Source organism: Herpailurus yagouaroundi, unplaced genomic scaffold (genome assembly GCF_014898765.1).
Source record: "Herpailurus yagouaroundi ecotype Mexico unplaced genomic scaffold, PumYag 163, whole genome shotgun sequence".
In the NCBI taxonomy this organism is placed as follows: Eukaryota; Metazoa; Chordata; class Mammalia; order Carnivora; family Felidae; genus Herpailurus; species Herpailurus yagouaroundi.
The window spans coordinates 15,068,430-15,084,755 of NW_024412404.1; the positions used below are offsets into that span (position 1 = coordinate 15,068,430).

The window sequence follows — 16,326 nt, forward strand, 5'->3', positions numbered from 1 at the left end:
GAAAGAAAGAAAGAAAGAAAGAAAGAAAGAAAGAAAGAAAGAAAGAAGCTATTAACCAGCAAAACAAAACAAAACCAAAAACCAAAAAAAGAATGCTTTATTTGCTTCTTTACTGTTTGGGTTTTACTTCATTGAAGTATGTGAAGAACCACTTGTGGATGGTTTCCAGAATTGTCGGAGATATATTCATACCAACATGATCAAATTTCTAGAAGACAGAAGTAGACCATGTGGTCCTCTATGTGCCAAACCAGGTTAAATTCACTTACTTATCTTTTGCTTTCTGCATGTTAACAGTAACCTAACCTGATTCCAGTGGCTCAACAACGGAATCTCATCCTGCTGCCACTGATGAAGAAAAGAGGCTAGTTGTTTTAAAATCTTCTGCTGATAAAATGTCTCCACTGAGAATACAAAGTGATTAGTAGGCCCTTTGGTATTCAGCTTAAATTCTACATGAGATGCTGCCAAGCAGGCCTCAGTGGAGTAACTGGATGAAGAACACACTCTAGCCTTCTCCCATTTTAAGGTCAGACACCCATATGGCTGCAATATCGCTCATGTTTAATGTCTGGCTTTTTTACTGATAAACTGACATATGTCTGAAGAAAGTCTGGTTGTCCAAAACATATCCTTGAGCTGTGACATATTTAACATTTTGGTTAATTTACATTTCCAACATACAAGTAGTACATGCTTAATAACAACACAACACATGTGAAGTTCAGAAAAGTGGCGAAAAATATCTATCTTCCTTTTACTAAAATACAACTACCATTAACATTTTGGTATATTTCTTTAAACATTTCCCTCATAAGTAGGTTCCACTTATTATTATTATTATTTTGTATTTTGATAATTTTGCTTTTTTTACATATAATTTTACAGTCTCATTTGATTGGTGTTAGTGTCTCCAACCTTTTGCCTTCCAAAATTTTTGAAAAACACTGCCTTAATCTTCCTGTTCAAAACTTTCAATGTTTCCACACTGGCTTTGTGGGAAAAAAAAAAAAACACCAAAAAACCCCCCAAAACAAATTTAGCCTAGCATTCAAGAATTTCCTCAACTTAACTCTTTAATTTTATCTCTCACGACTCAGCTAAAAAACAGCTCTGCTTCTGCTAAACAAATTAATACAATTCAAGGCTTTTCACTTTGTGTGTGTTTTCTCATATCGTTCCATCTATAGAATGCTCTTATTCCTCCCTCTCTCCCTAAATTCTGTTGCTTCTCTAGGGCTCTGCCCTAGGGCCAACCAGTATAATTCAGAAGGAATTATTTCATCCACTGAACCATTCTCTTGAATTTTATAAAGCACTGCCTTAATAGCCTATATACTGTCATTCTATTATTTTAGTAATTATAAAATACATGTTCATTTTGGAAATTAGAAAGTGTAAGGCAAAAATAAAGATAGTATGTAGTTCCTTAGTTGGAGATGGTTGTTGAAAACATTTTAGAGCTTTTTTGTCTGTATGAATGTTTATGTATAATTAAGATAATTAAATAATTTTTATGGTTTTGTGTTTTTTTTTCCATTTAATATTATATCATGTGTACCTTCCAGTGTCACTGCATTATCTATAAAGTATGGAATTGCCTTTTACAATCTTACTATTATTTATGTACTTTATTTTTTTTTCCCCAATCTCTCATCCAGAGTTTAAATTTTAGGCACACAGACACTCCATCTTATCTTTCCTTGAATTTCTCCTAACACTCAGCCTTGTATAGAGGATGAATAAAGCTTTCTTGCAAGCCTCCCTTGCCCCATTTTTTAGGTCAGTATATTTGGAGAGGGGTTTATAATGGTAGACATTATAGCTGGTGTGGCATGTAACATTTCACAGAAATCTTTCTCTAGAAGACTTCAATGCTCTCAAAAAAAAAAAAAAAAAAAAAAAAAAAGCCATCATCTGGATGTACCTAATTTCTAGCTACACTCAAGAAATAAACCAAAATTAGAAACTTACAAAACAAGTACAAGGCCCACATTGCATGAGATCTCACAAATAGACTAATTTCCGATCTTTTTGTTTTAATAAATCTTCTGCATGTATAAAACAAAGACTTGGAGGAGACAATATGTACTCTGTGGTGAGGATCTTAAATTTTCTATAGTCTAGTAATTTGGGTTTTATATATTTTATATATAACATAATGCCAGTTTTATAATGCTATTTTTGCCAGCTTTTGAGATACAATTGACATATAATATTGTGTTAAGTTTAAGTGTATAACATGATTTGATATACTTATACACTACAAAATGACTCTGAGTATAGTATTAGTTTATATATTCATCACATCACATAAAATAATGCTATTTTAAATACTACAATGCCAGTCTATACATAGATTGAATGCTCTTCTACGTAGCCTTCCCTTTTCTATTGGCTTCTTTAGGATTAACTGGGAAGTTATTCAGTCTTATTATTTAGTGTTAAGTAATAGTAATAATGTTATTGTGGTCTTATAGAAAAATCTATAATAAAAGAATAAAAACCAAAAGTTTTCTTTTTCATTTAAGACCTAGCATCTTCCCATGAAAAGAAATACACATCCATTTTCACAACAGCACTAACTTTAACTCTGGGCAAGCTGTACTACCTTAATAATCTGTCAGATCATAAACAAGATTATAAACAACTTGTTTATAAAGTTTTATTTGCTCAGTTCCTACGTTTTCACCTTACCTGTAATAGAGTTGACGACAGAACGTAGAATTGTTGGTGGTTTAATCAGTTCTTTCAAAATATTAGATTCAGTAGCCAGTGGAAATCCATTGTCTAACATTTCTTCCAAAAGCTCATATACAATGACCACATTATCCTTAATTGCAGCTTCCGAACACTCACCAAAGTAGTCCTTAACAAAATGTACATAATATTGCACAATGGAAGACATGAAGAAAGGCTTGCTAGACACTCTTTGTTCAGCAGGATAAACTTATAGTAGCATAATTCATTGTTTAATATGTTGAAAATACATAAATCAGAAGGAAAAAAACCCTTTGTAGTTCTCTACATTATTCTTGAATAATTTTCTTAATATTTTTAGATTGAACTGAATTCCTATTACATATTAAGCCAGAGAGTACACTGAAACATTAAACTAGAATGTGAACTATAAACTTCACTTGCCTACCTCCAAAACACAGATAAGTTTTCAATTATTTGGTACATTTAGCAAGATAATAAAATGTAAATATTAGAAGACTGCATAACCAATAAAAATCTTGGGACCATTCAGAGAACTGTATGTAGAGGGCATTACTGTTTCCTGATGACATAATTTGTAATACATATAAAAAATAACCTTCTTAAGTGATATTGTTTTTTGGGGGTGCCTGGGTGGCTTCCATGACCATGAGATTACTGTGTTCTACTGAAACAATGAATACAACAGCCATGTATACTGCTACACACCCTACACAAAAGGGTTTATGAATTTATTCTTAGTTGAAAAGCAGAGAGAGAGATAGAATACACATACAAAGCTGGATAATTAAAGAATATCATCATGTGTCCTACCCCTAACTTGAGTAATTTAAGTTCAAAAGATTTGATGAATAACCAACCTGAAAAGTGTCAGCAACTCGATGTAGAAACTCAATTACAAATAGAGGTGGCACTTCAGTCTGTATGACAGACACAAAGAAGAGCTTATCCCGGTAGATACTGATGAGGTAGTGATGAGGTGTTGAAATGACAGGTGGTACATTTTCTACATCAGCAGCTTTCTCTTGAGCTTCAAAGAAATAATCACAGACAGACTGGCTCACAACACTCTTCCAGTGCTTCTCTAGAAATATGTCACCGGAACAGTTTATGAGAAATAGACTGTGAATCATTTTCTGGAGGGAAAAAAGTTTAAACAATTTAGTGTACATCAAAAAGTACCCTTGTATTATCCTGACAAAACCAGACAAAGGCAATACAAGAAAATACAGACCAATATCACTTAAGAATAGCTGTAAAAATCCTCAACAAAATGCTAGCAAATTGAATCTAGCAATATATACAGAAGATTATACACCTCAGCCAATAGGATTTATTCCAAGAATGAAAGATTGGTTCAACATATGAAAATCAATCAATGTAACACACAACATACATAAAATAAAAGACAATAAAACCATATAATCATTTCAAAACGTGCAGGAAAATAATTTGACAAAATCTAGCACCTGTTTATAATAAAAACACTTAAAATAGAAAAAGAAACTTCCTAACATTGATGGGGCATCTATGAAAATCCCATAGCTAACATTATATTTAATGATTACAGATTAAAACCTTTTTCCTTAATATCAAGAATAAACAATGATGTCCACTTTCACCATTTTTTTAAAATATTTTTTAATGTTTTTATTTTTGAGACAGAGAGAGACAGAGCATGAGCAGGGGAGGGGCAGAGAGAGAGGGAGACATAGAATCCAAAGCAGGCTCCAGGCTCTGAGCTGTCAGCACAGAGCCCGACGTGGGGCTCGAACTCACGGACCGTGTGAGATCATGACCTGAGCTGAAGTCAGATGCTTAACTGACTGAGCCACCCAGGTGCCCCAACTCTCACCATTTTTATTCAGTATGGTACTGGAGATTCTAGCCAGGGCAATTAGAAAAATGAAACCAAAGGCTTCCAAAGTGGAAAGGAAGAAAAAAACTACCTCTATTTGCAGATGACACAATTTTTATATATGTAAAGTCCTAAGGAACACAGACGTACACACACACAAAATCATAGTTAGTGAGTTCGGCAAGCTTACAGAATACAAGATTAATATAAAAAATTATATTTCCTTTCTATTAAAAAAATTTTTTAATGTTTATTTATTTTTGAGAGAGACAGACAGAGTGCGAGCAGGGGAGGGGCAGAGAGAGAGAGCAAGACAGGCTCCAGGCCTGAGTTGTCAGCACAGAGCCCGATGTGGGGCTCGAACTCACAAACCATGAGATCATGACCTGAGCCAAAGTCAGACGCTTTAACCAACTGAGCCACCCAGGCACCCCTAAAAAACAATTCTATTTCTACACATTAGCATTGAATAACCTGAAAATGAAATTGAGAAAACAGTCCATTTACAAGAGCATCAAGAAGATCAAAATACTTAGGACTAAATTTAACAAAAGTGCAAGACTTGTACATTGAATAGTACAGAACATCACTGAAAGAAATTAGAAATTAAAAATATCTAAAACTTGGGAAGGTATTTCATGTTCATGGATTAGAAAACTTAATATTGTTAAGATAGCAATACTCGCCAAATTGGCCTAAGATTCAAAGCAATCCCTACTATAATGCCAGCTGTCTTTTTTGTGGATACTGACAGGATCATCCTAAAATCCATACAGAAATGAAAAGAGATAAGGATAGCCAAAACAATCTTGAAAAAGAAGAACTAATTTGGAGGACTCACACTTCCTGATTTTAAAAACCTACTACAAATGTACCATGTGGTACTGGCAAAGGGATAGACATATAGATCAATGGAATAGAACTGAGAGTTCTGAAATTAACCCTTACATATACAGTCAATTGATTTCTGATAAGAATGCCAAAACCATTCACTGGGAGAGAGATGAGTCATTTCAACAAATGGTGCTGGGACAACTAGATTTCCACATGCAAAAGAATGAATATGGACCTCTACCTCATGTCATATACAAAAATCAACTCAAAATGTATCAAAGACCTAAATCTAAGAGCTAAAACTATTAAAAACTCTTAGAAAAAACCATATATGCATTAAGTTGTCAGTACCCTGGGTTAGATAATTTTTTTAGATATGACACCAAAAGCACAAGCAACAAAAGAAAAAACAGATAATCTGGACTTATATCAGAATTAAAAATTCTTGTACTTTGAAGGACATTATCAAGAAAGTAAAAAGAGAACTCACAGAATGAGAGAATAATTGCAAACCATATATTTTATAAGGGACTACTATCCAGAATATATAAACACTTAACAACTCAATAATAAAAGGACAACACAATAAAAAAAAATGGGTAAAGAATTTGAAGACATTACTCCAAAGAAGACAGACATACAAATGACAAATAAGCGGAGGTAAATGTGCTCAACGCCTTCTCAGAATGTAAATCAAAATCACAATGAGGTATTATTTCATATCCATTAGACTAGATATAATCAAAATGCAGACAATAACAAGTATTGACAAGAAAGTGGAGAAACTGGAACCCTCATCAATTGCTGATAGGGATTTAAAATGGTATAGTTGCTGTGGAAAACAGTGTGAATTCTTGCAAAAGTTAAAGACAGAGTTATCAAATGACTCAGAAATTCTACTCTTAGGTATACAACCAAGAAAACTTGTAATGGATGTCCATACAAAAATTTGCATACAAATGTTCCTAGCAGCATTATTCATAATATTCAAAAAGTAGAGACAACTCAAATGTCTATCAACTGATGAATGGGTAAATAACAAATTTTCAAACAATGGAATATTATTCAACCATAAAAAGGAATGAAGTAATACATGCTATTAAATGGCTGAACCATGAAAACATTATGCTTAGAAGCCAGACACAAAGGTCACATATTGTATGATTCCATTTGTATAAAATGTCCAGAATAGGCAAATCTACACAGACAGAAAGTAGATTAGTGGTTGGCAGAGGCTGGGTGTAAGGGGAAGAATGTGGAGTTAGTGGTTATGGGCTTCTCATGTCTTCTTAAGGTGATAAAAACCATCTGGGATTAGAGATAATGATTGTACAGCTTTGTGAATATACTAAAACCTACTAACTTGTATACTTTAAAATGTGAATTTTATAGTATGTGAATATTTTATTTAAAAAATATTCTTAATAACTGTGACACACAAATCTACTTCCAGGTAGATTAAAATGTGTACAAATGTGCACCCAAAATATGTATAAAAATATATTGTTATGGTGAAAACCTGCAACAACTCAAATGTTTATTAATAGTGGAATGGAAAAATAAATTACACAATATTACTAAAATGAAAAATTGCACAGCAATGAAAATTAACTTGTTACATGAAGCAAAATCTTAAATCTGTTTGTAAGATTTGTTTATTGAACAAAGCCAGAAGCAAAAGGATACATACAGTATGATTCTATTTATGTGAAGTTCTAGAACAGACCAAATTAATCTATGGTTTGATAAAAATGCTTTTATAGAGGAGAGTGAGGGTAGTGACTAAGAGGAGCATGGGGGTGGTTTAGGGTACTTATAACATTTTATTTTTTGATATAGTTACAAGTTGTATTCATTTTGTGATAATTCATTGGGCTTTATATTATGACATATAATTTTCTGAGTGTTAATTATGCTTCAAATAAAAACTTTATTATCCTTGCAAATGGGGATGGCGGAAAAATATCTAATTACCTTAACGTGTTCCCTTCTTTTATATGGATAACATCAGTTATCAGGTGTTTAGTCTGGTGGTCCATTAATTCAAAATTATACTACTGTAGAAGTGTAGCCCAACTGTAAAAAATTTAAAATGAATAGTTTCTCTGCATGAAGATAAATCCCAAAGAGGAAAGGAAAACTTTCCAGAATGTATGCATTCATTCAATTCTGTTGACACAGAAAACAATGACATAAACCTGAGCAGTTCTTTTAAGATTAAGTAATTTATTTTATGAAAGCATCTGACATTTAAGGACTAATTGGTGATGATTTCCCCTTCCCGTCTGGCACATGTTTAGAAGTTTTTAAGTAAATTACTAATTACTAAGATGTGTTTTAATAATTACTGTATTAATTATTATGCATAAAATAAATGCTGTTAACAGTTCCTGTATTAGAAACAAATACGTTTCTTTGTTCAAAGCCATCTCTACTTAGCAAGCAACCAACAGGACAATAAACCCTGACACTTCAGGCATTGGACCTACTAAATTTTTCTAGATTAATACTGCAACCTGCTCATTTTTCTACTTTATCTAATCAGATGCTTTGTTTAATAGGTTTGCTTAATGTCAGCTTTATATTTCTATTTGGGTGTTAAATAGTGTCATTAGGGGCACCTGGGTGGCTCAGTCGGTTAAGCATCTGACTCATCATTTTGGCTCAGGTCATAATCTCATGGTTTGTGAGTTCAAGCCCCACGTTGGGCTTTGCACTGACTGAAGCCTGCTTGGGATTCGCTCTCTCTGCCCCTCACCTGTTCCCACTCTTTCACTCAAAACAAATAAACTTAAAAAAAAAAAAAATTAGTGTCATTGGAATACAGACTTGCTATATAGAACCTACTAACTTTTAACTATCATCTGGGCTAATACACTTAAAAAAAAACAAACAAACAGGAATATCCAATGAGAAGATCTGCAACTAAACTTGTATTATGATACATTTCTTGTAATAAAATCTTCATCTGAAATATAAAATGTAGCTTAAAGGAGAACACTGTAATTCCCTCAATGAAGACTCCAATTTGAGCACTTCAACTGAGCCAACTTTGGAAGATGGTACCCTTTGCAAAACTAAATTTTCAGCTCCAAAGTGTTCTATTCATTAAGGGTAAATAAATTAATAATACCTAAAATGTATTCAGTTACTAACTGTGGGCCAGGCACTATGCTAGGCACTTATCTACATTATCTCACTGAATCTTCACAACTCAATGTTATAAATATCGTGTTTATCCCCTTTTTACAGATAAGATGATAAAGTCTTGGAAATGTTAAGTCAGATCCTACAATAAGTATAAGAGCTAGGATTCAAACCCAGGTCCATGAATCTTGGGCTCCCTTTCTCACCTGGCTCCTAGAGACTAGTTATTAGGAACATTCTCTAAGGCAGCACTGTCCAATAGGATTTCTTGCAATGATGGACTAGTATCCACTGGTCACATGTGGCCATTGAGTACTTGAAATATGGCTAATGCAACTGATGTACTGAAGTTTTAATTTTAACTTAATTTAAATTCATATAACTACATGTAGTTAGCGGTTGCCATATTGGACTAGGCAGCAAATGGATAGCAAATGTGCTCTTTGAGCTTATAATTTAAGAAAAAGAACTGAAGGATGTGCTTCTTATTTAGAAGCCAAAATGTGTTCTAATAAATTATTTTGAGCAAAAATTATATTTAAAAGATCTGACAGTAAGTTATATTCTTAAACCAGTCACCCTATAGAAGGTATAGGTCTGTGGTAGTTTGTTGTCACAGTACACCCCAGAAGAGCTGCTTGTTCTCAAAGCAAGTGACTTCATAGTTCCTTTATTTTAGAGGCCACATTCCTATTCATCCTCTTAAACTGGTGAAAAATTCTTTCCAGGAAAAGTTTCCACCAAAGTTGTTTTCACTGGCAATAGTTCAAATCTCAGGAGAATACTGTAAGTTAAACCAGCCATCTGGATTTATTGTTATCCTTAATGCTGAGATGAAAGCATAACACTTGTGGCTCTCATCAGTGCTTAGCTTTAAAACCCACCTTACCCTTCTATTATAAAAGAGAGCTCATTTCTTATATTCATATTATGAACAAAAGCCTAATACATATAACAATTAAATAAATGCCACACATAGCAGTGTAAGTTGTCTCTTTAAAAATTTTTTTTAAAAGTTTATTTTTGAGAGAGAGAGAGAGAGAGAGAGAGAGAGAGAAAGAGAGAGAGAGAGAGAGAAACAGAGCATGAACCGGGGAGGGACAGAGAGAGAGAGCAGACACAGAATCCGAAGCAGGCTCCAGGCTGTCAGCACAGAGCCCGACATGGGGCTCGAACTCACGAACTGTGAGATCATGACCTGAGCCGTAAAGTGGGACCCTTAATGGACTGAGCCACCCAGGCGCCCCTAGCCTGTTTCTTTAGCTACTTATTCTTTTAGCAGCTGCAGTTACTTCTTTCATCATTTTAACAAACTTTCTGGGAAATTTATACACGTACCGCAACGATAGCCATCTTTTTGTTATTAGTGACTTTTGAATCAGAAAACAGAATGCTACCAGCTTATTTTAAAGCCACTAGAAACAGTTCTATCAGAGCTTTGACTGCAGCTTACATACTTCATAAATCCTCTTTACCAAATGAACACTCAACCTGATGAGTCACAAACAATGCAAATATAAAACACACAGTTCCTGACTTAGGATGGTTTGACTTAAGATTTTTCTAATTTACAATCATGCAAAAGTGATATGTATCCATTAGAACCCATATTTTGAATTTTGATCTTTTTCCAGCAGAGTAATACCATACTCTTGTGGGATGCTGGCCAGAGGCAGTGAGCCACAGCTCCCAATCACCCACATGATCACCAGAGTAAACAAGAAATACACTTACAACTATTCTGTTCTTCACTTCAGTATTCAATAAATTACATGAGATAGTCAACACTTAATTATAAAATACGCTTTGTTTTGGGGTGCCTGGGTGGCACAGTCGGTTAAGCGTCCTACTTCAGCCAGGTCACGATCTCGCGGTCCCTGAGTTCGAGCCCCGCGTCAGGCCCTGGGCTGATGGCTCAGAGCCTGGAGCCTGTTTCCGATTCTGTGTCTCCCTCTCTCTCTGCCCCTCCCCCGTTCATGCTCTCTCTCTGTCCCAAAAATAAATAAACGTTGAAAAAAAAATAAAAAAAAAATACGCTTTGTTTAGATAATGTTGCCTAACTGTGGGCTACTGTTGAGTGTTCTAAGCACATTTAAGGTTGGCTAGGCTAAGCTATGATGTTCAGTAAATTTACGTATATTAAATGCATCTTTGACTTAAAATATTTTCAACTTACAATGGGTTGATCAGGACATAACCTCATCATAAATAAGTCAAGGAAGATGTGTAGCCAATTTCTATTCTTGGAATAGTGTCTAAAAAAGAAAATGTATACTCTGGTTTCTCTTCAGATCACATAAATCTTTCGCCTTTTAAAAAAGAAAATGTATTCCTTCTACATATAACAGAATGGGGGCATAGAAGGGCCTATATGCAAGGTAAGAGAATGAGATCAGAAAAGAATCTAGCTCCTCTGATTCTCAGACAATTCTTAGACCATTTATTCATTCAACAGATGGTTCGGAATATGTTTTATATACAGCATGCAATGGAGATAAAAGGGTGAACTAAATAAGTCCTTGAACTTAAGAGTGTTTAGACTTCAGCAAAGAAGGCAAACAAAACAGTAAGATGTAATTTCTATGACAGAAGTCCTTCAGAATTTCACCAATCTTTAAGGTGACAGAGAACACAAGTAAAGAAAACCAGCACAAATTTAGCAACTTTAGGAGGTGAGGTGATGTGGTGAGATGTGACGGGGAAGGAGATAAGCAGAGACTGGTTTACTTAGTTTTTAGTGCAATGTAAAGTCATTTTTTATGGTTTTAAGCAGGGAATTCATGAAATCCAATTTATAGTTTTAAGAAAAACCGCACTGTGGAAACTTAAGCAAATGGATATTGTGACACCGGCTGAGAGATGAATTATGGTGGTGGCCTGGACTAACAGAGTTGACAGCAGGGACAGAGTATAATGAAAAGATAGGAGAAATGCTTAGGCTTGAGCAAAGATTAGGTGGATTTGGGCGGTGGAGATGAGAGGAAAAATGAGGCAGTTAGCCCTGGTCCTGTATACTGACCCAATTCTGGATATATTTGACCTAAATGGATATATTCACAAGACCACTGCGTGTGTAGGTTTGGTGCTTCAGAGAGAAGCCAAGTTGGAGACATGCTTATGAGTAAACACGACTTTTTGTTAATGGGGATTATAGCTATAAGGAGAAAAAAAAACAACAACAAAGAGAGAATGTGCATAGTAAGAAAGAGCCTATGGAAAGAACTCCAACATCTGAGTAGGGCCAAGGAAATGGGCCTAAAAGAAGACTGAGAGGATGTGGCTGGAGAGCAGTAAACAAAAAAAAAACAAAAAAAAAACAAAAAAAAAAAAAAAAAAAAAAAGGTAGGAGGGAGGGTAACAATTTTTAGTAGATAGAGTGTTAGTGTGTTTCCAGAAGAATATATATAGTACAACTATATAAAGTATAATATATAAAGTATACATAAAGTATTATGGTTTTTTTGTCCCTATTGAGAATTTATGATTTAACACATAGAGGGCATTGGTGACTTTAGTAAAAGTAGTTTTTGTGGTAGTTCAGTGGAATGCTGGAAACAAGACAGGATGAAATAGGCTGAGAAATAGCTCAAAGTGGAAAAAACAAAGGAAAGTAGATGATATACTCAAGAACTCTAGCTGTGAGGATGAAAAGACACAAAAATAAATGGGAGTATATCAAAATACAGTTAAGGAAGAATATTTCTAAATGCTTAAGGAAAGGTATGAGTAGAAGGCAAAAGGCAAAAAAAAAAAGAGGATCCTGATTAGGGAGGAGAGGATGGTACTGGGAGACTTCAGAGATTTGTTTTCCTTAAGAAGGGGCACTTTTCCAAAAATCATATGACTTCACTCATATGAGGACTTTAAGAAACAAAACAGATGAACACAGGGGAAGGGAAACAAAAATCATATAAAAACAGGGAGGGGAACAAAACGGAAGAGACTCATAAATATGGAGAACAAACAGAGGGGTATGGAGGGGTTGTGGGAGGGGGGATGGGCTAAATGGGTAAGGGGCACTAAGGAATCTACTCCTGAAATCATTGTTGCACTATATGCTAATTTGGATGTAAATTTTAAAAAATAAAAAAGAAAATTAAAAAAAAAAAGAAAAGAAGGGACACTTTGTCTCTTTAAACAAAAGGGAAGAAGGTTTGTACATTTGGTTGTAGCAACATGATCGCTTCTGTTTTCTCTGTGTAACAGAAGAGATCATTTGTATAGGGAGAGAGAATTCTTCTCTATAAATGTCATTTGCTACTCAAGCATTTACATATTACTGAGCTGCTTAAACATATCTAATCTAGAGAGAACTCCAACAGTATAGTATGTTGAATGTTTAGAAATACCATAAAAATCCTAAGATTCAGGTAAGAAAAACTAACCTTACTGCAAAGAGAACTTTCGTACCAAAGATATGTAAATTTCAGGTACTTCCTCATTCAACTCATTCCCCCACTTTTCCTATATTCTTAAAGAGTCCTCCTTTCTCTCCATAACTGATCATTCCATTTGTAATTTTGATCCCATTTCCTTCTCTCTTTTCTTAGATTTGTACCATACACATTGGTTACTTGCTTTCTGCCCCAAAACATGATGTGTCTTGTATTTTTTAAACCAAACCCCAGAGGCGCCTGGGTGGTTCAGTGGTTAAGCGACCAACTCTTGATTTTTGGCTCAGGCCATGATCTCACAGTTTTGTGAATTCCAGCCCCAGGTCGGGCTCTGTACAGAGCTTGCTTGGGATTCTCTCTCTCTCTCTCTCTCTCTCTCTCTCTCTCTCTCTCTCTCTTTCTCTCTGCCCCTCCCCTGCTCGCGCTCTGTCTCTCTCAAAATAAATAAACTTAAAAAAAATTTTTTTAATAAAATAAAAATAAACCCCAATCCTTACAGGGACTGACACCCGCTCAATAATCTTTTGCTTTATGCTCCAAACGATGAAGGTTTGATTAGTCTACACTTGCAATCTCTCCTCTCAGTAATTGACTGTATTCAAGCAGATCTTTTAACTGGTCTAATGACTTCCTAATCATCAAATCCAGCTACCTAGTCTGAAACTTCAAATTCCTCTTTTGAACCTTGCAGCATTTCATGTCATTGATAACTTTCTCCAAACCAAAACAAAGACTTCTTATTACATGAAACTTCACCTGTTTGGTTATCACCTTGAAAGTTTCTTTTCGGCTTACTTCCCAGCCTTTTCTTTTTCCCCCTTTTAATCTTTCTACCATTCACACCTAAGCCCCTGTTTCAAACTCGGTATATCCCAAGCTCCACAAAATTCCTCCTCCTCACGTATGGGCTCCTAATTTTAGTGGCACCACCTTCATAATCATACAGGTTATAAGCTTTAGCTTTGGGTACATGCCAAACCCAACAAATCCAACCAGCCACAGTGCTCATCACTTTTCCATACTCAGTTTAGATTCCCGTCACCTCTCTCCTGAAGAACTGCAACACCTTCCTCACTGTATTCGCCACCCCAGGCTCATCCAGGCGCCACCCTCTAACAGGACGTCCGTTCAGGTTAGTCAGAGGGTTTGCCTTCCAAAGCAGAAGGCTAGGGCTGAGGTCCGAGTTGTTGCTACTTCAGCTCACCGTGGGTGACAAAATCTTTTTCCCGCGCCGAAGCACGGAGAGGGACCCCAATGAGCCTGAACCTCTTGGGCGTGGGACCCGAGAAGGCCGGGCTGCAGGTGCACCTCTCCTTCCGGCCCTGCCGGCAAGAAAGCCTGGAAGGCCGAGAGGGAGGCCTGGTCAGCATCAGAAATTCTCCCGAAGCCCAGGCTGGAGTCCGGACACCCAGCTATTCAGCCTGCTCCCCAGTTTTCGAGCTGTTCCCTGTCCGTAGACTCCCCGCCCCTCACACTCACCCCGACACCTGGGCCAGCCAGTGATTCGGCGCCAGGTCCACTCCGGACCTAGGCTGTGGCAGCTGAGAAGGCCCCGAGGACCCCCGCAGGTGGGGTGCCCAATAGAGTGCCTGACTAACAGCTTCAAAGAAACCAACTGGGTCTACAGTATTGAGAAGATTAAATAAGAAGAAAGACGTTGAATGAGAAGAAGGACGTCTCTTGAGGTTTAGGATCTAAATCTTCTAGATCACCCAGAACCTAGAAGAAAGTGGGTTTCACACCATGTGGACTCAGGCGCTCGTACGCAGCCTAACTCAGTCTGGGGTCCCCATACAGCCGGCGGGGCGGGACCAGAAGGGGGCTGAGCCAATGGCTGTGGAAGGAAGAGACACCGAGTGGAAAGAGTCAGGAGAGGCGGGGTTCGGGGAGAAAGGGGCGGTGATGAGATAAGGGAGGTGGGGCCAGAGAGCAGAAGGGGTGGGAGTTCGAAGATGGCTGCGACCGAGGAGGAGCCGAAGCCCAAAAAGCTGAAGGTGGAGGCGCCGCGAGCGCTGAGGTGAGCGCTCCTCGACATAGGGTGGAGGGTGACAGCGTCTGCAACTACCCGGGGCCCACGTAGGGTTTCACGGCCCTGGAGCCGAATGGTGTCCTCGCTGTCGGCTTGGGGCCAAAGCTCACGATCGGCAGTTTACGGAGCTGCCCGCCAGGCTGCGACCCTTTGCCCCGCGCCCGCCCAGTTTGGCCGAGTCGCCGCCTGCTCGCTCCGGCTGCTCTTGGCCAATCAGGACACTGGCCGGGGAGAACCTATCTGGCGAGGTGCACGCTGCGGGCGCCACGTGGGAGCTCCCCCCGGCTGGGCTAGTGGGACTTTGTATGACCTGACTCGTGCAGAGCAGAGTCCAACCCTGCCACCTCCTATTTTCTGGGGGATAACGAGGAGGAGGTCCAGCGACTGCTCTACCCTTGGGCAAAGACAGAATTCTTAGGGATTTTTAGTAGTGTCGCGGAAGGGCGCCTTGACCTTTCTTTTTTGTACGCACTCTGAAAGTTGACATCTTTGAAGACCTTTTGCAGGCTTGGCGGGACGGTTTTGGGCTGAATAGATAGGAAATACTGATTCTTCTTTTTACTTTTTGGCAGCAGTAGAGATAATTTTGCCCCAACACCTGCCTCACATGATGTTGTAATTTACTTATAAAATGTTGTTTGTTAAAGTATTCCTTCCTGATAAGTATAAAGTGTAACATGCACAGTCCTTGATATTTTGAAATGTTTGTTGTAAGGCATTGATTTTTATATGTAAGTATAGACAAATTGTTTTAAAACTATTGGGATATTCCTTGATTATACAAGACAAGTCTCATTTTTTCCAAAATCATCCTTCACCTCCAAAAGAATGAAGCATTTGTAAATGAAAGGAGAAAGTCAGTTAGAGGCCTGATACTGTTTTCAAGCTGTTTTGGATGGATGGTGGCCGTATCTCTGCCAGTGCTTTAAAAAAAAATTTTTTTTTAATGTTTATTTTTGAGACAGAGAGAGACAGAATGCGAGCAGGGGAGGGGCAGGGATAGGGAGACACAGAATCTGAAACAGGCTCCAGGCTCTGAGCTGTCAGCCCAGAGCCGGACACCGCGGGGCTAGAACTCAAGAACAGCGAGATCATGACCTGAGTGGAAGTCTGATGCTTAACCCAGTGAGCTACCCAGGCATCCTTTTGCCAGTGCTTTTAATGTATTCCTACTACCCTCAAAGGATTAGTTTGCAAAGAAATAAACTTATTTTTTCTTTTGACAACTCAGAATGTTCTCAATTTTAAAATAAATGTTTATTTATTTTGAGAGAGAGAGAGAGTGAGAGACAATCCCAAGCAGGCTCTGTGCTATTAGCACAGAGCCTCAAGCAGGCTCTGTG

The 16,326-nt window shown here is 37.3% G+C and overlaps 2 protein-coding genes across 4 annotated transcripts in view; one reads left to right on the top strand and one right to left on the bottom strand.

Annotated features, from left to right (window-relative positions):
* The window catches only part of AP3M1 (adaptor related protein complex 3 subunit mu 1), a 23,192-nt gene extending 8,637 nt beyond the window's left edge, over positions 1–14,555 (bottom strand). Inside the window, exons 1-3 of one of the 2 annotated variants that reach the window (XM_040485452.1) lie at positions 14,434–14,555; positions 3,582–3,857; positions 2,698–2,869 (exon numbers count right to left, since the gene is read on the bottom strand). In XM_040485452.1, the coding sequence (XP_040341386.1) occupies positions 2,698–2,869; positions 3,582–3,854 (445 nt within the window). In that variant the 5' untranslated portion in view covers positions 3,855–3,857; positions 14,434–14,555. Of the gene's footprint in view, positions 1–2,697; positions 2,870–3,581; positions 3,858–14,158; positions 14,373–14,433 lie in introns of those variants that run through there. The other variant, XM_040485453.1, reaches the window with a different exon arrangement.
* A 302-nt stretch (positions 14,556–14,857) lies between these two features.
* ADK (adenosine kinase) overlaps positions 14,858–16,326 on the top strand; it is a 530,009-nt gene continuing 528,540 nt past the window's right edge. Inside the window, exon 1 of one of the 2 annotated variants that reach the window (XM_040485454.1) lies at positions 14,858–14,971. In XM_040485454.1, the coding sequence (XP_040341388.1) occupies positions 14,907–14,971 (65 nt within the window). In that variant the 5' untranslated portion in view covers positions 14,858–14,906. The remainder of the gene's footprint in view (positions 14,972–16,326) is intronic. The other variant, XM_040485456.1, reaches the window with a different exon arrangement.